At 39.3% G+C, this 22928-nt stretch overlaps 1 protein-coding gene across 1 annotated transcript in view; it reads left to right on the forward strand.

The window, feature by feature from the left end:
* il1rapl2 (interleukin 1 receptor accessory protein-like 2) overlaps positions 1-22928 on the forward strand; it is a 420712-nt gene that overhangs the window by 244091 nt on the left and 153693 nt on the right. The window contains exons 5-6 of the mRNA XM_085287845.1: positions 6241-6427; positions 6510-6663. Of these exons, the coding sequence (XP_085143971.1) occupies positions 6241-6427; positions 6510-6663 (341 nt within the window). The remainder of the gene's footprint in view (positions 1-6240; positions 6428-6509; positions 6664-22928) is intronic.

Here is a 22928-nt window from a genome sequence, read left to right on the forward strand (position 1 = left end):
AGTGCAGTTAGCTCGTTAACGTGTTGGCCGTCTAGCCCCATGCACGGAGTGATCGGCGGTAGCTCGTTAACGGAGATTTGCCGTGTTGTGGCGTTAAGGTAATTTCAACGAGATTAACCTGAAAGCACTAGCGGGAACACAACGAATATGACTGCACATTTACGCCGACATCATCGTAGTGCAAAGACAAGTGGAAGCAGACAAAAAAAAGCAAGCATGCTACTAACTTTAGCCGAGTCATTTAGACAGCTGTTAGCACATGATTCTCCTTATGCTGCTGAGAATATAGCCCAGAAGAAGCGGATAGTATAGCTTTTATTTTGGAAAGAGACATTTCTCTGTAATAAACTCTCTTTTCCAAAGATGAGTGATTCCTCAATCAGATACAGGGCTTGCAATATCGCTAGCCCGACGTCCCGGAGCTAGCGATTTTTTCAGTCGGGCTACCAAAATCTATCTCTTCCCTGCCCATCGGGCTATTGTAGGAAAAATATATGTCAATGCTTTTGCATTCTTTCGGAAATGTAGCTGGGTAATTATGTCATTGGCATCGGTGAGCCACTGTCAATATGTGACATATCGAAGTCGTGTTTGAATTTGCGCTTGTTTTTTTGCTTTCACTTTGCAATCGTGCGAACTGTGTATAGAGAGCGACAGCACTGATCTGTGAGTGATGATAATTTGTGCACCAATTCCTCTGACATCGTCTTATTAATCGTTAGCTTACTATGCAAATATGACAAGTGAAATCTCCCGCAGCAAGCTTAAACATGTGAGAGGTTGATCGCGCAGAGAATCGCTGAGCTTATGTGAGTGAGGGTGTAAAAGCATTTCAGTTCTGCTGAGCCAAATAAGACAGGTCAGGGTGAAGAAGTGACAGCCAAAGAAAAGCTTACCACAAAACGGAGAAGTTATGACAAATCAGACTATGAGGCAAAAAGAAAGTGCAGCTTTATGGTTTCATGGACAAAAGAATTTCTGTGGCTGCAATATGATGAGCTAAATAACCAGGGCTGCACATAAGTGGTCCGCAGGTGCGCATTCGCTGTCAAAATAAAAAACACGCACAAGGGTTAGGGTTAAATTTAAAAACTGTACTTTTGAGTTAAAATATATATTTATAATTTTAATAAATGACAAATTAAAAATGCATGAACATTTTTTTGTATCGAAAAAATATCGAACCGTGACACCAAAGTATCGAACCGAACCGAACCGTGAATTTTGTGTATCGTTGCACCCCTAATATATATATACATATAGATATTTAATTCAAGTATTTTGCCACACATTGATATTGCCCGTGGTAATAATGGATTGCATTTATATAGCGCTTTTCTAGGCACCCAAAGCGCTTTACAATTCCACTATTCATTCACACACTGGTGCAGACAAACCGCAGTTGTAGCCACAGCTGCCCTGGGGAAGACTGACAGAAGCGAGGCTGCCATCGGCCCCTCTGGCCAACACCAGTAGGCGGTAGGGTAAAGTGTCTTGCCCAAGGACACAACGACCAGGACAGAGATAGCTTGGGAATCAAACCGGCAACCTTCCGGTTACAGATGAGCTTCCCAACCCCCTGAACCACGGTCGCCCTGGTAGTGCACATGAGCTGCAATCCTCGTTTGTTGTGCAATTATGTAAAATAAATGAGGATTGCGGCTTGTGCGCACTACCACAAGCTGGGACATAGCGACAGAGAGTTATCGATGATGCAAGAAGGCAGCAAACAGTGCCGTTTTGCTAGCAGCAGCTGGCAACACAGGTGTTTTTTGATGTCAGTGCTGTGACATTCCAGCTCCATATTCGCCCCGCTTTTCGGGATCTCTATGACATCATATTTAAATGTACTGAGTAACATTATGCATCGTGACTGAGAGTCATCAACATCAACGTTTGTGTTGATGACTCTAAGCCACAATGCACGGGGGTATTTTAAAGGGAACCTGTTATGCTCATTTCCAGCTCGGTATTTTGCTTCTTTGACTCTTGGCAGATTATCCTCTGTCGGAAGTTTTAACCCCACATCTCTAAAACTGTAATTTCTTCATTTTGGTTAGACCTTGCCTTTTTTCTGCAAAATACCTGGTACACAATGAACTCACTGACAGTAGCTTTACCTACTTACTGTAAACATTTAGGCTAAATGTATTTAAAAAGCTGATGTAGCCTCTTTAGTCAACCTGCTTTGATACCACTTTAAACATAATAACAGCTAACGAGGGTTAATGTAATTATAAAGAATAGCTTAGCTACATTGTACAGTAAAAAAGCCCATTGCCTTTACTAAAAATGTCGTATTGATTAGGATGGAATAAGCACATTCTTGTTATTGGTCTAAAAAAAGACGTCTTACCTGTTGCAACTGTTGTCCTTTCTTCTTTAGGAAAAACAAACTAATTTAACTTAAATTAAAGAAGATTTTTTTGGTGTACTTTAACCCTCTAATATCAGGAGATCATTAAATTATGAATGGCAGATAGAAAGTGCTTACATAGAAAAAGGGATTAGGTGAAAGAGGCAAGTTGTCTCAAGGCCATCTGACAGAACACTTTAATCAGTTCAGCTGTCTAAACAGTTGGTCAACAGCTCACATTTTTCTCAAGCTGTACTCCTGTAAAGACAGTCTGAAACATGTGTTTACACTTCAAGTCTATTTCTGTCATTTATGGGCTCAAATACAGGTGACCTGGAGCTTGCCTTGCCGGAAACGCATTCGTTTTTAGGGACATATGGAGCTCTGGGATTACTGCTGCTCTCCTACTGACGTGCTCCTGTCTTGCACCTGTTGACACAGTGCTGGTGTGGAAATCATTTGGGCTGATACGGTCCATATCTTTCTTTCTATTTAGCTATTTGGTCTTTTTTTATTTATACATAAAGGGTGATTAAGTAGCTAATATGAACGTGAAAACAAATCCCAAAAAATAAGAAGGGTTAGTAAAAGACTGAATTATATCTGATTGAGAGAAAAAGACAGAGAGGGACAGAAAAGTCAGAGAAGTGTATAGGATAAGGTAACCGAATCACTGGAGGAGAAAACAAGATGCTGTTGTAGGCTGGAGATAGATTGATGAGGAGTAGAAAAAACTGGGGGATGGATGGATAAAAAGCTTTCCAGGCCTCTAGTTCAATGCTCAGTGGTCTTGGTAAGGTCAATGACAAAAATCCAGGGTCCCCTGTAAGACAGACACACACACACACACACACACACACCCATTGTCCCTTAACCTCTCATCTAAGTGGATCTAAACCACTTATCCCATCAATGCTCTGTGTGTGTGTGTGTGTGTGTGTGTGTGTGTGTGTGTGTGTGTGTGTGTGTGTGTGTGTGTGTGTGTGTTGGGCAGGGTATGTGCATGAGGGAGTAAGACTAAGAGATCAATGCGCTGTTTTGTGTTTGGAGGTGAACTTGGGAGAGCACACATAGCAAAGTCTGCCCACACACAACCACAAAACCACACACACACACCAACAATTACAATCACCTTGAGCAGATATTAAGACTTCAAATCGAAAACGATGTTGAAAGCGTGTTGCATCACGCACATGAAAGAAAACTTCAAAGTTCGCTTGTTTTGTTTCATTAGAAAAATTTGGCTCAAGGACACGCTGTCACACATGGCGTTATGACGGCAGCATGTAACTGTGAGCTGTAACCTCCGATGTCTCGCTAGCACAAATAACAACACACATTTTATCAACACAGTCCACAGAGCCTACCTGTCTTCGAGGTAATTGCTTCGGCTCTGTTTTTGCACATCTGCTGCGACAGGGAGCTGCATGCTAATTGCAGCAGGTGCAAAAAGGCAGGGCAGGGGTAAACCTTATTTAGTGGACGGGCTTCTGGACTGAGCTGAGAAACATTTTATGTGTCTAGAAACTACTGTACGAAGTGGGCTGAGGTTTATCCCTTTGGGGCAGCGCAGCAAGCTTTTGCAGTCCCTCTGGCTTCTATTACTTTTCACTTGTTTCTAATGTTATTCTCTTCTTCCCTTCCTCTTACTTTTGTGTCCCCCTGTATCTTACATCCTAGTCTAACGCTGGTCTTTATCTCTTTGTCTAACCTACTTCTATTTTGGTTAATTCCTGTTTTACTCTGACAGTTAGTTTTCTCATATCTTCTTTTTGTTTTAGTTCCCTTCCCTCCTTGTTATTGTTTGCTGTCCTTATTAGCTTCATCTGTGTTTGACTGCTTTCACCTCCACCCAACCAGGCCCCTGTGTAGTCTTGCGTTTCCCTTTGTCCTTGGCAGATTGTATATTTTCCTCCCACGTGCTTCAGTGTTTCTCATCTTAATCTTCAGTAATGTGGACCATCTGGATTTTAGTTTATCAGCTTTTTAATAAAGCTTGCACTATCTATGTCCACAAAGCCTGCTTCTAAAACTCCTTTACAGTTACTTTAGGCACTAGTAGACTGTCAATTTTAGTTGTACCGGCACAAGTTCTACTTTGAAGGTGAACGGAGATTACATCGAAGGCATTAACTTGCAAACTGTGGCAATCTGGTGACAACCAAAGCAACTGCAAGGAGGTTATTAGTGTAGTACTGTATAACTGTCTGTGACTATTCTTACACTGTTAACCTTTTGGAACGTCACAGAGTGCACACTCTTCTCTAGCAACCGGTGTTTATCAGGCTGACACAATTCACTCTCTAGATCAACATTAAAGGGCTTTAGTAGTTGATTTCACAGTAACTACTAGCTTCTAGCAACCTCCAGCGACTAATCACATCATACTTATAAAAATGACCAGTGCCAAATTGTCAGCAACTCGTCTCTGTGCCTGTGTCAGTATGACCTCACTTGTCCTTTAGGTGTTTTGTATTGAAACAAGTAACATGCTGCTTTTGGAAATGAAGGCATTCGAGGTTTTAAAACCCCAAACGAGTATCAGCAATGCTAAATGCTAATAGCTATTCTCTGTGCTCGCTTTATAAACAACATCTTTTGCGTGCTAACCAAAATGTTGCTTCTAGAGAGGCTGCTCCCTGATATTGTTGCCATAAAGATAAAAGTTAATATGTGCAGGAGTGCTCTGGATCCGATTAATATCTTTGTACAAACACCCCAAACAGTCAGTTTTGATTCAGTTTCCTAAATACACGCAGTGGTACATTTTTACATATTCATTGCCAGTTTTGTCCACTGTGCAGTGGTATTATGGGCTATTTGTTAATAATAATTTTTTAAAAAAGGATTTATGTAATTCAAACTCATTAGTCATGTAAAATGCCACGTCAGGAGAAGGAAATTCAACATAATCATCATATATCACAGGCTCTGGTCACTTATCGTACCTTATTGAAATATTAATGTGGAGAACAGCTACAGGTGTGAATATCGTGCTGCTTCAGGCCTCTGAACAATAATCCACTTGTGGGCTCTAAATGCAGCTCTGTCTCTGCGCTACTCATCAGTTGTTGTGTGAAGTGACTGACGTGACAGTTTTCTTTAAAAGCAAAGCTGTTGCAGTTCGCTTGTTTTGCTCCTTGGTTGACAGTAGAATGCCAGTAACCACAAAGACTGATACTTTGTTTCTTAGTGACTCTATTTGTCATTCAGCACTAAACATTACCATTTACCCTTTGTTGTCAAGGATGGATCCTAACAGTTTAATCTCATAATTGGTGTATATAATTATGTCAAATTTTTCTAATTTCTTTCCTTTAAAATGTTTGATTTCAATCAAAGTGTATTTTATTTTTAGAGCACCAGTTCTCAAGTACAGTTATCTTTGCTCACTGCGATCTGCAAGAATGAAGCCAATGTATAGCAAGGCTTTTTATGAAATCTTTTGTTTATGATGGCGTTTGTAAAACCTCTTATTTATTGCCAGTTCCTTGAATGGTGTCAGTGAAAAGCTGGGATGTCAATGGGCCTATAATTTCACCAGAAATAACCAGAACAGAGCCAAAGGGCCCACCCTGCATTTTCACCAGAAAATAGCTCTGTTTGACACAGATTATAAGACTTTGACAGTTTGAGTCTCGGTGTTGAACAAATGGTTGAATAACTCATGTCACTGTTGTAGCTAACTTTTGAATGGATAAACAAACCAGCTAAAAACAAACCCACTCAGATTGATTTCAGGGTGCTTGAATTGGCTTAGAAACAACTGCATAGATGGGTTATATTTGTGATGTCAAGTGGTTTCTTTTCTCAACAACTCCGAGAAAGATGTCAACATGCAGTGATACAGAATACTTTTTTATGTATATTTTTAATCTGTTTAGGAACTCCACATACTGCATGAAAGTGTCCATGTCGATGACCGTGGAAGAGAGCGACGAGGGAAAATGCTTCAGTAGCAAAATCCGCCATCTGGAGAAAGCTGAGATAACCCACAGCAAAATGATCCACTGTCCTGATATAGAAGACTATTTGGCTCCATATAAACAACCGCAGATGACCTGGTACAAGGTATGGCATGAACACAGAAAAGTTTTTATGAGTCTTCTGTTTAAGGTTGCGACTGATCTATTCTGCCTATGTCTCCTGTTAGGAGTGTGAGCTGGTTGAATGGAGAAGCTCCATCATTGTTAATACCACACATATTTGGATACCTGAGATAGAGGAGGGAGACGGGGGAAATTACACCTGTGAATTGCAGTATGGATCCAGATTGGTGCGAAGGACAACGCAACTCAAAGTCACAGGTAGGACATAATAATGGATGGAGATGGGATACAGTCCAATACAGGCCACCCCCCAAACCAGACTGGCCACCCCAGGTGCCACCCCAAAGGCAAAACAATAAAATTCAATCAAATATCAAATGTCCGATTATGTTTTCACGGTGACGCTCAGATATCCGAGTGTAAGTGAATGCAGCATCGCTTCTGCGCTATGCGCATCACGTTAGCAAAGGTAGGAGAGCCAAGCGCGAAAGACGTCACTGCAGGAAACAATTTTTCTGTGAAAGAAAATGAGGACAGAATAAATGTCCCGGTAAGTAATATTAAGTTTGTTGAGTTTAGTAAACTTCGGTGAAATTAGAATACCAAGGAAAAAAATAACACTTAAAGAATTATTGCAGCCGTCGAATATTTCAGACAGTATGCTACTGAGGGCAGCTAACATAAGAGTTATGCGTTATAAGATATAATCTAAGTCGTAACATTGCTGTATGGAGCTGCAAATTTGGTTGCAGGTTAACATAGCTGGACTGGCCATCGGGCATATCCCCAGTGACTTATTTTTTATTTTTTTTGTAATGGCATGAACAATGAGAGGTGGTGGATTGGCCAGATGCAGGTCGATGTGTAGAAATAACTCCGTTGTTTGGTGGTGGCTATGACGGGGCTTCCACAGAGGCAGCAGGTGGATGAGGGAAGGGGAGGCAGGAGGAGAGACCCGAAGCAGCCACCAGTCCGAGTGTCAGGTGAACTGAACTTCAGGTAAGAAGTTATGACCTGCAGTCTATCTGGGTCAGATATAAACCAAGTTTAGGTGGAGTTTATTTTCATGTTGCTGACTTTTTACTGTCAGTTGCAATAACTCATACTGCGTTCTAGCCAGTTTGACGGAGTTTTTATACAGCTGGGTGGGTGCTATGATGTTACTGATAGTGAACTTTATTTTATTCATAAGGTTAGTTAGTAGAGTTGCCAACGGCTCCTTAAAAAAATGGAATGGTCCCTCATTCAGAGAAAATATTACGCGTTTCGTATTGAGCTGAGAAGAGACGCAGTTTGTCCCAGACTTTAGCTAGAATGGAAAAAAGACACAAAGCTGGATTTATTCTGTCTTTATGCTGCACAGCTGCCTCTTCTCTCATTCTCTCTCCCTCCCTCTCCTGTTGCTACTTCAATCATTAAACTGATCAATGATCAGCTGATCGGCTTTTCTCTCTTGTTTGTTTATCGCCCACTTTGCGCCAGAAAGAGGAAACCAGCAGATATTGCGCTAAACAACAGCAGCACGTTTAAGCTTGACCAGCTGTTGTTAGAATGTATTTAATATTAATTTCTAGTATCAGCTGATGTTTGCTGGTGCCACAGCTGTAAAGCTGCTGGTCATGATGTCTGTTTAGATATGTGGTGAGAGGGAAACATGAAGATGAAACCAGGAGATGTCCTTACTGAATCATCAGAGCTGAACAGGTGATGGAGAAACAGGTTTACCTTTTAGGTGACATGAATGAGTTGAAGTTATCAACTGTTTCTGAGAGATAAATAACACCAGGATCCTTTTTTATGTAGCTGACCGCTGGTAACTGTGCAGGGGCGGGTCTAGCAAAGTTTTGCCAGGGGGCCAGGTAGGGCATTAACAGGGAAAGGGGGGCACAAAGAAATACTTTTCTTTCTTATTCTCATTTAAAATACCTAGTTTTTATTAAATAATTATCTAAATCTTACAACCAAAGTTTTTATCTGATGTAAAATGTATAGAAATCATACATATACCAACAAGACTGTACATCACTGTCACAACAGCATTTGTTTTCATTCAAAGGCTTTATGGCTTTACTACCTGGTGGGTCGGTCTGTAGTAAAAATGCCCAATTTTTTTTGTCCCAGTCCAGTCCTGCAGGTTAATACTGGCAGTGTCACCATGCCAGCTGACTGTATTTTATCATCAGCCAGTGTTGTTCTTTATCAATATTACCAAAGTTTACCATAAGGCAGCATAGAAAGTATTTACTTGCTTTCAGGTTTTATTCAAATATTAGTCTTTTCAGTTGTTTCTCCACTTTTTTCCTGTTTCAAAATCAAACACCAGTTTGTGAGAAGATTATCTTCTTTTTTTAACAGGCAGATAAAGTTTTGCATTGGCATTGGCTAATTTGTCAATTGTTTGTTACAAATGTTCGTATTTTAATTTTCAAAAATGTTTTTGCCCAAAACATATGTGCACTATATGTCAGTAAAAATACTATGCAAATATTGATGTCCTTGAATGCTGAGTAAACACTGACAAAGCACTGATTGTATCTCTTGTACTTTATCAACGCAGTATCTAAAAACTTTGCACCGTAGTGGTTAAAATCTCATTCTAATAAGAGTTAAAAGTGCATTTGGTTATTAGGTTTATAGGATTATTGAATTATGGTTAAGGGTTGGTAGAATTTTTTTTTTAAACATTATCTGCCAATTAAATCTGCCACCCTTCTCCAAATCTGTGCCCCTACCTGGCCCCCCCAACAAAAATTTTCTAGACACGCCACTGTCCCCATTTCAGGTTTGCACTGCTCTTTTCATAGTTTCACTACAACTAGGGGCAATGGCAGCCATGGACCCCCAGAAAGTACTTGTCAATGGGTCAGGAAATAAACTGATTTGTAATTACAAGAGAGTCACTGACTGACCTCAGGTGTACTTGGCTAGGGCTTTAGCAACTGAGACACTGCCAACAACCTCCAGCATCCACTCACAACATTCACTCATTTTTCCCTTGTGACCAGTGGCTGTCTGGCAATCACCAGTTAGCCTCTAGGCTTTAGGGTTAGGCCTCTAGATCTAAAGGCCTGGGCATATAGAGTTAAGAATATGCATCAAATTCTGTCAAGAAGACTTCTGCCTGGAAGGACTGCAATGAGAGAATGGACAAGAGCCAAGAATGCAGCTACTGGGTATCACAATCATTTTCCAACCTCTAACAAGTATACAGCCGATTTGTTAAGTGTATCGTCCTGAATATGTTCTCCTGACTGAATTTGGTCCGTTTACAGCATCCTGCCATTGATTGCATTTGTCCCTAACCATCAGGAACCCTCACGTTGACTTTTATCGAGTAAAAAGATGAGGGTTCATCCTCCAGCTTCAATGTGTTTATGTAGTGCTGACATAGCTGTGTCGCTAGTGATCACGTAGCACATCATTATATACCAGCTAGCCCAACTTCAGTAACCCTACAAATGTTGGAAGTGATAGCAGAGCTGTACGTTTGAATTCCATTCAGAAATCTCTCTGTCAGAACATGCTATATCATGTTTAGGTGGAAACTAGCGAGCTAACTTCCTGCTAACGTCTAACTCCGTTAAATTTAATAAATTCTGTTTTCATGGATGCCTGGATGTTAAACTTAATTGTTACTAGAACTGAGCGTGATAGAGCATCACACATTGAATGAGCAACAGTGATGAGAAATAATCAAAAGCAATATGGACTATTGAATTTGGTTGTAGAGAATATAACGGATGGGACGGGCAGGGATTTATATCACTAAAGCTTTGCCAGCTACTGCTTTGCAGTGCCAGCATGTGACTGGAAAGGCACCGTGTGCCCGTTGGGTCAGGAATACATAGTATTTGGTATTCTACTGGACATATTTTCTATTGCATTTTTTTTTAAGAATTGTAGAATTGATGAATTACCGTTCCATGGATTAGAGGTCAGCTGACTACCATCAGAGAAAGCAAGTGGACTTAAAATATGGTCAGAATATGTACTCTGCTTCCTTTTAATATACAATGGATCCCTCAGTGACTCCAGAGCATCCATTACTTTGACAGATCCCTCGACTCAGCAATACATCATTCATCATTACTACAGCACTTTTAAAGTTTCTTTGAATGCACATTTCAGATCTACGCTAAAACAACGGGGTACATTCCTGGTATCATTTTGTATATTTGTATTAAACTTTGAATATTTAAAGCTTCAGTGGCTTTTGACTTAACTTTCACTCAGCAGAAACATCTGCTCCGTGCTGTTATGTCTTTAAGCTTACTTCCATCTGCGCTTTTGTTGTGTGTGTGTGTGTGTGTGTGTGTGTGTGTGTGTGTGTGTGTGTGTGTGTGTGTGTGTGTGTGTGTGTGTGTGTGTGTGTGTGTGTGTGTGTGCGAGTGTTTTGGGAGGAGGGTTGCAGTCCTGCTTGTGTTTTGCTGTTGTGTCATGTACCATGTGCAGTCGGTCTTTATGAGCGACACACTGTGCTACTTTTGTCCTAGCACACATTCTTAAACGTGCGCCTTGATTTGCTTCGTACATTGTGATATTATTTGCATTCTGACACTCGTATGCACACGAAGGAAACAGTCTAGAACACTTACTGCTCCATTTTACTCATATTTTGAATCCCAGAACCAAATTCAGTGTCCTTCTCAACTCGCACTTCTTGCTATAGTTCAGATCCACAGCTTCCTCTTGCAGTGTAGGGCTGAACAGGCAGTACTACATTTCTTGTGTTTGGTGTTGTTGAATGGGTTAGTTTCTATTGCACCCCCTTGTTGAATTGTCACATTGGACCATATCTTAGGTTGTGACAAACAGAGTTTAAAGGTGAAATCAGATACGAGCCTTTTAGTGAGTATTTTATCACTGTATTAAACTTACAGAGCCATGGCTAAAGAGCCATGGCTAAAGATTTCTTTCAAAACTATCTATACTTTCCCAAAACATTATGATGCTTTTTTTTAATTAGCTCACAGTAAATGAAGTTTGGTGCACATTGGTAAGATATTTCGCGTTCCCCGATACACATTAGAGTAGTCATCAAAGGAATCTGACTTTCTTTGTATACTGGCTGTTTTCACTGTCATTTTCAGTCCAGTTCCTGCACTTGATATTTGTTTGCTAAGCCTTTTAACACTATCCTATGAATAATTCAAGCATAAAAAGGTAACTTAAGGGATGAACCAATGTTTTGTCTACACATAACATACAACCAATCACTCTGTCAGAGAACCAATTTTAGGTTGTACATTTAGATAATTTGTTATTAGCATCCTGTTAGAAAAATAATTCTTCAGTTGAAACTTTGAAAATTTCCAAAGATAACACAGTCTGACATAAAATATTATGTTTTGGATCAACAAGATGATTACCAAAGAGCTATTAGCTAGAAACATGTCTTTATGATGTGCAGTGTGTAATTACAAAATTAATGAAACTGGACAAAAGAGAAACTGTCTACAGTTCACGAACAACATCTGATGGTCATGTCCTTCAGAAATAAGAATGAATCCAGCAAAGACCCGACACAGGACCTGAGAGATGCATCTGGCACTTCAGTTGATCCATCTAATGTTCACAAAATTGGTCATAACTTAAAATATTGATAAAACTGAAAAACTCTTGTTGGCTTATATAATGTATTTAACTATATTTTTACATGTTTCAGTAAATCTCTGCATCTATTTGCAAATTTTTCTAGCAAAGCATAAAAATAAATGAGGGTTGGCCAAAGGCGTTCTCGTATATCCTGGTTACACAGTGTAGACAGAAAGGTAAAACAGCTTTGATTATTTCCCCCAGATTCTGATCGAGCAGACGTGAGACAGCCTCGTGTGAGAGTGGTCTGACTGTGGCCATAATCAGGGATGGCCTGTATAAGATATACTACTATATTGTTGTGGTAAAAGCAGGCTCACTCATGCAGAAAGAGCATTCAGGAGACATCTTGCGTAGAAGCATTTATTGCAGCATGCTCAGCCGAGGAGAACAGAATGTAGTATTATGGGTTGATGTAAAGGACCTGTCCACTGTGGGAGCTATCCTGATAAAAGCGCGCATGTACTTTCATTTTTATTTATTCACTTCTTGACACAGACAGTGCCCACTGATAAACTGAAAAAAATCACATATAATAAAAATGAGTTAGTAGTCCTATAACCTCGACTTCATTGTCCCTGGCCAGTTCTTCAAACTGCAACCTGAAATTGGAATAAATTTGGGTGCATTGCTCATTCCTCTCTGCCTTTGTCACTCTCACAGAAGCAGCTATGTGGCAGAGAAGACATGCTAACGCCAGGTTTTTTTTCCTAACAGGCTCTTTGGTGTCTCCAGACAGATGCTGAGTCATTACACCGTTCCTCTATAACCCTGCCTGAGAGATCATTTCTCCACATATACCATAAGACAGCTCAGGTTTTCTCTATGGATGAAAGTAAATACAAAGCTTACTGTGAAGTTTTCAAATATTTCAAGGAAACGTAAAGTAAGTTCTGAAAAAGAAACCTATTGCTAACACAACACAGTTTATGAAGAATATCAGAGAATTCCAGCTTGACTGAAGTTAGAATGAACGACGTGTAAAGGAAAATTGAGACCTACCACTGTTGCAAGGGATTTTTTTTAAATATAAATGGTGAGATTTAGTTAATTAGCTAATATATAAACAATCAAATAACAGTGAGTCCACAGGAGCAAAACAAAAAAAATTACCAGAACGTTTGCTGTAAGTAACATCATGTAGTTTCACTGCTCTGGGACAATAAAGGTCAAAATGGGCTTTATGTGGCCCACGATGTAAAAAGAGTTGGACATTCCTGGTTTACACATTTATACAACAGACTTTGTTTTCTCCTCTGCAACAGGCTCGGTTTCCTCACTTTAAATATGTTGTTTTGTGTCACTAATTTAACACAGTTTCCTAAAAGAGGATGAGGCTACAGCTCGTGTAAAAATATGCAAAACATGTCATTTCATTATTCTGAAAGCACATAGTGAGGTACATTATTATTATTTAATAACTGTGACATTTCTCATAAGAGATATGACAGGTCCTGCTGGAAGAATTGTTCATAAAGAATTTTTCTTTATTACGTTTCATGCCAGCTAAGGCTGCATGCTGTTTAGATTTTACCAGCTGTTTGGTTTTATTTTTGCCTGCATCAGATAAGTTACCTAAATGAGCAGGGAGGCAGACTAACGTATGGGGATAGACAAACTCAGTGATGCAATGTGAGCATGAAGCTTTGTGGGTTTATATATGTGTCAGCTGCATGCTGCACATGCCAACTGCTATCAGGCCAATTTATCTTGCCCCATTTAGGAGGTTAGAGTAATTCTTTGACACTTATTTCATTTTATTCATCTGCTTATATCTATGACTATTTCTCACTGCCTCCAGGGCTTAGGGACACATTTCTGGCCTTTCCAAGCCGATGCCCATGACCTACTGCAAGTTTGTGCACTTAAATTCATACTGTATCTTGTATTATGTAATGGAAAATTCAACATTTGAGAAGGATGCTTCAAAAACACTGTAATGATCTGGTTTTCGAGGATTCTTGGAAATCAGCATCTGCAGTGGACACTTACATTAATGTTCAGACGTGTGCTGATGTGTGCCCGGGCCTCATCTAAACGTCTCTGTCCTTGATCCTGTAGGTGGGTCTGTGTCTCTTGGCAACAGGCTTTCTCATCATCCTTTTCACATGAAATTGAGATTAAAGTAAAGAGTCGGGCAGAGCCGGCAGATCGACTTTTCCCTTCGATGTTGAATCCAGGTATTGGAAAAAAATGCAATAAGAAGAAACATTTTAAATGTCACACTCTCAACAACTCGTTTAAAGCGCCTTTCTGTTACAGCTCTCGTTTAAATATTTAAATAGTGTGATTAATTGCTGTCTCTAAGAAAAGTGTACACTTTATAAAGGAAGAGAATGCCTTGTGTTAAAGACGCAATTCTCTTATTGGAAACTGGAATATTTTTCCAGACTGTAACATTTGGGATTACTTTGCATTATAGCCGTTACCAACTACTTGCTTGTCAATCCAGTTTCCTAGAAATGACGTTTGTAAACATTCATATTGTTTTCCCAGTTTATCTACCCCAACTCATCGCCCCCAACCAGTCACAGCCGATGGTTGCCCCTCCCCTAAACCTGGTTCGGTCAGAGGTTTCTTCCCGTTAAAAATTAGTGTTTTGTTCCCACTGTTTCCAAGTGCTTGCTCAAAGTTGTTGGGTTTTACTCTGTCTGTATTATTGTAGGGTCGACCTTGCAATATACAGATTATAAATAAAACTGAAATGAATTGAATTAAATTGAAATAACAGGGGACAGTGTTATTGCTGGATGGAAGATCTTCGAAATAATGCTTTTTGCATGGAGATGTTTAGAAGAGTAGGTCGGTTTTCTTCAAATCAACTCAACTAATGTTTATATTTCAGTTTATTATACAAGTGCATATTTGGATGTTAAGAAGTGAATGGAAAATTGTGGGTGAGGAGGCAGAAAGAAACTGTCCATGAACAGAAAGTGCAGCATGGTGTACAGACATAAAACCCTTTGAGGAACTCTAGGTTTTGTGACAGTGGGCTATATAAATAAGACTTTTCTTACATAAGCAGGGCCCAATTATGAAGAAATACTGTCTGTGAGCATGAGAAATATATCAGAATATACTGCTGCTCTGACATGAGCGGCGCCTGCAGTTGAGGAGAAAAAAAATCCAAATGCAAACATTGCCTCTCTGTGCCTGTGACACCCTTTCAGAGGGAGATTCTTCATCTTAAGAGTTTCACTTCTTCTTTAAGTGCAGGATAATAATCATAATTGTTGGAAGAAGAACAGGTATGCTATAGCAGAGCATATTTTGTGTACAACTAAATGTGACAAAAAGCTGTTAATATGGTCTATCCAAGCAGCTGAACGGCAAAGTTTGCACAGTTGGTGTAAATACATTACTTAATATGCATTTTCTGCAGATGTATTGTGGCTTATACAAAGCATATTCTTACCCTGCCTAAATACAACAGGCATCACAGGCAGTTAGCTGAATAGCATTACTAATGATGGCATGCATGTGCTATCTGCTGCACATACTGAAGCTGTGTGCTGTATGTCAGTAGCCTCTGGTTACACTTTGGGGCTGAGGATGAAGGTTTGTTTTTAGTTCCTTTAGTTCTGTGTTCCTAAAGTATTGTGCATGTGTGTGTATGTGTGTGTCTGTCTACATATCACAGAGTCCAGAGTCATATAGCATTACAATTGTTGTCTAAGGACCCTGCATACACACAAATGCTTAAGGAAATATGTACCCACAGAGAAACAGATGAAGCAAATCCACGGTCCGCTGGGTAGAACAAATCTGACCTGGTCACATCAGAGATAATTCAGGGTCAATGGAGCATTCAGAGAGAGGAGAGATAAATAACAAGGAGAAAGTGAATTACAAGAAGAGGGAAAGAGCAACAAAAAATAATAACAGTAATGACCTGTCTGATCAATGCAGTCATTGCAGCAAATTGTAACAAGAAAATAGACTCAATCGCTTGAAATTAGCATCTTTGATGTAAAACCACAGGATAAATGTGTAATAGAGCACACTGTGATGTCTAAAATAAAAACATTTATTAATAAAGATGTAAAATGCAGCCAAAACTATACTTTCGTTATAAAGACATGATGGATTTAAATAAGTAGAGTGACAGCTTGGCCATGCTGTGCCCTCTGTTCTGTTGGGATTTTTTTCGTTATTTCGAGCATTTAAGTATTCTGATGTTGGCGTTTAGTTCAAAGCACAACTACGCACAATCTAGAGCACCATCTGACATAAAGCTGTTTACAACTCAATCGCTCTACATGATCATCCAAAGGATTTTTTGTTAGTTGCTGAAATGACAAAGTGAGTGATTCTTGGAGGAAGTGAAACACATTTTTGAAAGGATGTTTCTGCAGGCAGACAGAGGCAAAGCTATAGCAGGCTGAACTCTCTAATTTGTTTTTGTATCTGTCGAGTCCTACGGTGAAGAGCTCCAACAGCCCTGAGCTGCCTTCAAGGGCAATCTGCTAGCTAGCACAGCATAGCTCTGTGTGTGTGTGTGTGTGTGCGTGCGTGCGCGCGTGTGTGTGTGTGTGTTCTGGCCTGTGAGTAAGCACAAACAAAGAAAAGTAGTATATCTGATGCAGCCTGTGCTCTATTTTCATGTGTGTGATACGGAGAGAAAATCAATAAATGTGGACACCTTCTCTGAAATTGGCAATAAAAGCAAATCAAGGGAAACATTATCAGATATGTGACAGATCACAACTATTTCCCATCACAAAATTACCAGCGCTGTGTTTCTTTAATGTTTACACATTGCTGATTTGAAATGAACACTGCCATTACAGAGATTATAGGATTTTGCTGACAGCTCCACAATCACATTAGTATTACATGATGTCAAAATAAAGAAAGAAGTGAAGACATATTAATATTGCTGTGGTGTACAGTGTAAGGTCAAAAACCAAACAAAAACAAAAATCACCATCTATCTATTTTTTTTACCTCTTATGTGGGGTCGGGTAACTTTGGCAGCTGCCCACGCAGAGATAAGAAACCAGCCTGCCCACTGTGTCTCACCGAGGGTGTCTCCTTTTTGGAACAGAGTCCAGAAAATGAAACTAAGAAAGTCTTCCAAAGAAATGACTCTCGTCGTTCCAGAGCTCACTGAGGCAAGCCCGACTATATCTAGTTGGTATCTCTACACCTCACAAATCAACACCCCCTGCAGGTGGTGATCCCACAGGAGTGAGGGCCTATGACTCCTCTTTGGTCTGTGCCCAGCTGGGCCCAACGGGCTAAGGCCCAGGCACCAGGCCTCCCATGAGCGCCCTCCTCAGGGCCCTGATAACCCTTTTCTGGACAGGGTAAACTGGCCTGTTGATCTTTCCTCGTTCATTGGCGTCATAAAAGAAAACCTCAGACTCTAATATTCTGTTTGAGTTTAGTGTTGATGACGTAGCATCGCTTTATGTCACAACACTTACTTTGATCCCGTGTTGTCGGGCTGGTTCCTATCCCAGCTGCCACAGGACGAGAGGTGGGGTACACTGTGGTCAGCCTATCACAGTGTTTCTTATTATTTGATTGTGCTGGCCGTAGCATTTCTGTAACCCATCTTTTCTTTTTGTTTCATGCTCTGAGCTAATCTGTTAACATTTGCTCAAATAAACAACTTCTACATTTTTAAGCCGCCCTCTCACTGTTTTCGGCTTTTCCTCACGCTCTTCCCATGCATAGCCATTTTTCAAGAAAAAAACTCATCCATATTTCAGAGGCAAAGTAAAATGTGTGTTAGCAAAGTACACAGCATTCAGGCTAAATTTAACTGCAGAGGATTTCTCCATTGAGGTGTGTGTGTGAGAGCAGGATAGAAGCAGCGAGAGAAACAAAGAGTCAGAGACAGAGAGGTAATTTATTGTGGCGCAAAAATATTTGGAACCTCACTGGAATAATGTCAAGACTAACGCAAAATTATTTCCCCTGCATCCCAGTTTTTCTCTTCCACACACACTCACAGAGACAGAGAAGCTTTTAAAAGTTTCTCTTCTGTTAAACCCACTCTGTGCACATCTATTACTCTTACACATATAACACACATGTACTGTGTGAACGTTTTGTTCATGCATGCACGTCTGTTTTCCTCTGTGTGGCGAACAGGCTCGTGACCTATTTAGATACTCACCTTCTAATTCATTGTGAAATTGACTGTGTTCTCCAAAGACAGAAGGCGAAATTGAAGTAGAGACAGGCTGCAATAGATACAAGGAAAAGGCATAAGAACACGTTATTCCACTCTTCTTTTGGGCTGATTTTGAGGGGGAATTCATTATTTAAAAGTTAGAGCTCACGGCTTGTTTGCTGTAATGTTAAAAAAGATAGATGAAGCCAATTTGAGCCTCCATCTTCTGTTCACTGTAACCAGTTCACAGTATTTAGGTTCAGGGCACAGTTGTATTTGTCAAAATGTTGTTACATCAAGGTGCCTTTGGCTTTCCTCTCCAGCCAGTGATGTGGATGACTGAGCCTTGCTTACTGTAAATGAAACTACTCTCCACAATAAAAAAAATGACTCTGTGGAATTTGAGAGATCATTTTATAAAAACAATTTATTTAACATACCTTTGATTTAATTCCAAGTCTTGTTTTAGAAACATATCATGATGAGCGGTAATTTCAGCAGTTGCACAGCTTGAGGAAATCAGAACACTAATATCTAACTAGGAGATATCAGACATGTGGATACTAGAAAAACTATTTGTTTTAGTGTAATTAACAAGTTGAAAACAGAGCTATTGAATGTTTTCCACAGGAAACGTCATCGTGATTATTGGAAAATGGTAATAGGGCTGTGTGAAAATTCACACTGAAGGTGCGAAGGCGGTTAAAGTTGAGTTTTAGAGAAAACAAATTCTGAAATGCTGTACACTGTAATGAAGTTTGATGGGTACAGACGAGTAATTTTTAAAAATCAAACATGTGGAATGAGTCAGCTACAAAACGTAACCACTGCCTCTTAATGAAGGGTTCAGTTTTTAATGAAGTGGTCTTTGCATCCAGCAAATAATTGAAGGTCGCTCAGCAAAAATACGCACATATAACACTTCTGGTTTTTGTGATGTGTGTGCTGACTGGAAACGCTGCATGTTGGTACGTAATTGTCCTTTTCTGTGTTTAATTGTTGTTCAACCATCTAAACTGCACAGTGGTGGGAAGGTTTCGTCTGTGGTGACAATTAGAGAGTGTTGGACTAAAGATGATGGTGCATGCATCAGACCAAGTTAGTTCATAAGAACAGAGCTCCTGCACACCATCTCACTTTAATATCTGGAACATGCAGCTACAGCCTGCTCCCTATTGACTTGTGTGTCTGTCCCTCTGTGCCTTCTGCTTTACTGGGATAAATGACTTCTGTCCAAATATTGGCCATTTTAAGGCATGTGCTAGACTGAATTATTTTTCTTTGGAAGACTTTCTTAGTTTGAAAAAAGTAAACAAGATTTTTGCCCTGTGTTACATCAAATTCATGTTTTTATAAAAAGCAGAGCGGTGGTTATGCTTGAATGTATCTGTTTTTCTTCACAGTAGGTTTATATTACCTAGACAATTGCTTTATTATAAAACATAATCATTCAGTTGTGGGTTTTGCATCTGCTGCCAGGGTTACAGCCCACATCTTCAGTACATGCAGAGCAGCTGTGGGTTTTTTACACAAACTGCATAAAATATGATTTACTCTCGTTCACTCTTTAAAAATATTATTATAACTGAAAAATCCTTGTTGAAAAGACACACACATAGTGTCATATTTGTGTAGTAATTAATGTCAATGTGTTTAAAAACTGTCTTCAAACTACCTACAATATTAATTCCATAATGATGCTAATTTATGCTAGCAATACCAAAATCACAGAGTGCTTTTATTACATAAAAACAGCTTAATGATAAAATTGTAAACAAAATTCCAGCAGGCTTCAACAAACTTGTTTTTTCAGTACTGTTTTTCAAGACCGTATTAAAAATATTTTTATGTCTATTTTCTTTTAAAAAATAAAACCATGTAGATAATTATTTACATCTCAGGCTCCAGTGGTGTGGCGACTGACGCATGTGCTTGGTAAGTTAAAAGACACAAATCCCAAACAAACATCGGTGGACTACCTGCTGTAGTGCCCCCTTGTGCCAAGGAAGCAGCCAAAAGTAAAACCAACTGATATTTGGTTGGGGGTTTTTTTGTTACTTTTATGGTCTTTTTTAGGTTAGTCTTTTGAGGTTGGTGTTACCCTATTAACTATCAAAATACCAACTGTCATAGTTGATGTTTACTTTATGTTGAATAATAGTTTTTCACATCAAATGGTATCACTTTAATCATTAAGATCTGTTAGCTTAGCTACACAGATGGGGTTTTATGACAGAACAGTTTTCATGCAACAACATAAACGCAGTGTTTAGAGAAGAAAAGCCAGAGGATTCCTTCAGTCAGTAGAATTAATTAAAGAGGAATAACAGATTGTCAGTTTCCTCCAAATCCATCTGAAAGATGTTGACTGATGACTGAAATACTGCACCATAAGCTAGCCAGCTAACCTGCTTATTTGTAGCTGGAACTTTCCTGTGATAGGTGCATACTGCAAACATCCCAAAGAGACAAGTGAGTAGGTGTGTCTGTATACTCTTGATCTATTTTTTGATCACGTTTCAGTTTATATCACTAGGTATAATATTTCTCTTGCACTCTCCTTGCCCTGCTAACAGTAAGAAGTCAACCTGATAATGTTGTTTAGTTAGTTATTAGTTTATTAGTTAATTTCAGCCGAAAAAACTTACTTTGACTTGTGATTTCTATTTTTGTAGTGATTTAATTCAGATGTTAGACTTAAATGTATCTTTTGGAGACATTTTTTTATACCCTGCTTTTGGTGTGTACATAATAATGCATGTGTGTGCATTTGGCTCTAGTGATTTAATATCCTTTGTTTTTTTCCACTTGAAACAAGATTCAACATGATTCAACCACTGGTCTGGAAAATAAGGGAGTGAGGAGCTCTATCATGTATACACATATAGTTGCACGTACAAGATTAATTTGTCCACTGTTGCTGAAGGAAGGCAAAAACACATATTCTTTACCTACACACACAGTTCCTTGGAAAAAGGACACAAAACACCGTGGATGTTAACTTTGTCTCCGAGTACTGCTTTTCCCTCTCTCACAAACACACATAAGAAAACCCAGTGGTCAAGTTAATTGCATTAGACCACCTTAAGATGCAGACCCTTCTGTGTCTCACACATCGATACCTCTGACAGAGGAAAACAACAAAACAACAAAAAGGACAAAACAGGGAAAAAAGCACATGAAAAATGCAAAAAAAAGAAGATAAAAAAAAAACCTATTTGAAGAGGGAACAAGTGAAACAATTATGCTAATTGGTTTACACCAGGTTACCCACTCCAGGACATCTGTAGCAAACTTTGTTTGGCCTCCGTTGGTTTGACAAATATTATCCGTTGCATTATTATCTGTGAGCTTTGGAAAATGGCATCTCATCTGTTTCCTCTCTCAGAAAAGCAATCTGCGCTAAAATAAAATCTGTGATTATTAACATTTGTTTACTAAGCAGAGAGCTCTCTGAAACTACTTTTAAAAACAAGTCTTATATCAAGTAGGCTCAACGTAATACAACTGAGGTAGATCCTGTTCTGTGAGATTTTGCTCTGTGATTCTGCGATGAACATGTCTGCGTAAACATGTTTTGTTTTCTGTATAGCATTAGCATAAGAGTGCAAATGAAATATTTTAAGACTCACTTCAGTTTTATTTATACAGAATCATAAATCACAACAACAGTCGCGTCAAGGCGCTTTATATTGTAAGGCAGACCCTACAATAAGACAAAAACCCAACAGCCATATGACCCTCTATGAGCAAGCACTTTGGCGAGTCAAGTCGGTGCTCCTGTTAATTTTGCTGACCAATAAACTTCATCATAGTTTTCATCAGTGACCAGGACAAAGTTATGAGCCAAGATTAGCTAACTTTGTTAGCAAGATTCAGCCATAAAGGAGGTGAAGTTCAACAAAGTGGTAACCTCCAGGACTGCTAAAAACACAGCTTGCAGCAAGTGTGTGATCTGCTATATGGGATAAAATTATAGACTTTTATGAGTTTGTCACTTAGCAATAATGAGCTTAACTAAGCTAGCTAGCAGTAGCTGACAACTTAGCTTATCTTCCATCCACATGTCGATACTACTTTCAAAAAAACAAACTTAGTAGCTAAACGTTAATGATTTGAATCTGGCGTCTGAATCCAGGTTAACACATGGTGGCCAGCTTTTACACTGAAGAGGGTCTAACTATTTATATGAGCTAACCATAAACTTAAATAAATAAATGAGCACATTTCCTTGAATTTTATGTTAATAAATATGTTAATATGTTAATATTTAAATATTAACATATTGAAAGATCGCCCTGTAAATGCATGAGCACACAGTACATCAGAGAAAAGTGAACACAGTGAAAAGTGGAGAGGACATTTAGGAATATGTCTTCAAAGTGAGTTGGTCAAAAAATGATGTCTGAAACTGTCTGCTGACTTTACAGTACCGCTCCTCTGTGATAGCAGCCGGTGTACACTGACCTCAGATAGGAAGAAGAAATGAGGAGCATATGGGCCTTCTATGCTGCACATCTTTGACACACATACCAGAAAAAAGGACAGGTCTAATGGAGAGCATTTATTATTTGCAGTCCATTCGTTTAGATGCTCCAGGTCACTTACTTCTCTGCTTTATTTAAAACAGAGATAATGTTAATGAAATTATATCAGTTTGTGTGTGTGTGTGTGTGTGTGTGTGTGTGTGTGTGTGTGTGTGTGTGTGTGTGTGTGTGTGTGTTTGTTTCTTGCAAAAAATAGTAGGAAACATTATTTTTATAATTTTTCCTATCACATCTCTGGCCTTGTTTGAGCAGAAGAG

The sequence above is a fragment of the Mchenga conophoros genome, linkage group LG2 (genome assembly GCF_057382185.1).
Source record: "Mchenga conophoros isolate Kocher_MC1m ecotype Shallow Benthic linkage group LG2, M_conophoros_male_GT1.1, whole genome shotgun sequence".
NCBI lineage: Eukaryota > Metazoa > Chordata > Actinopteri > Cichliformes > Cichlidae > Mchenga > Mchenga conophoros.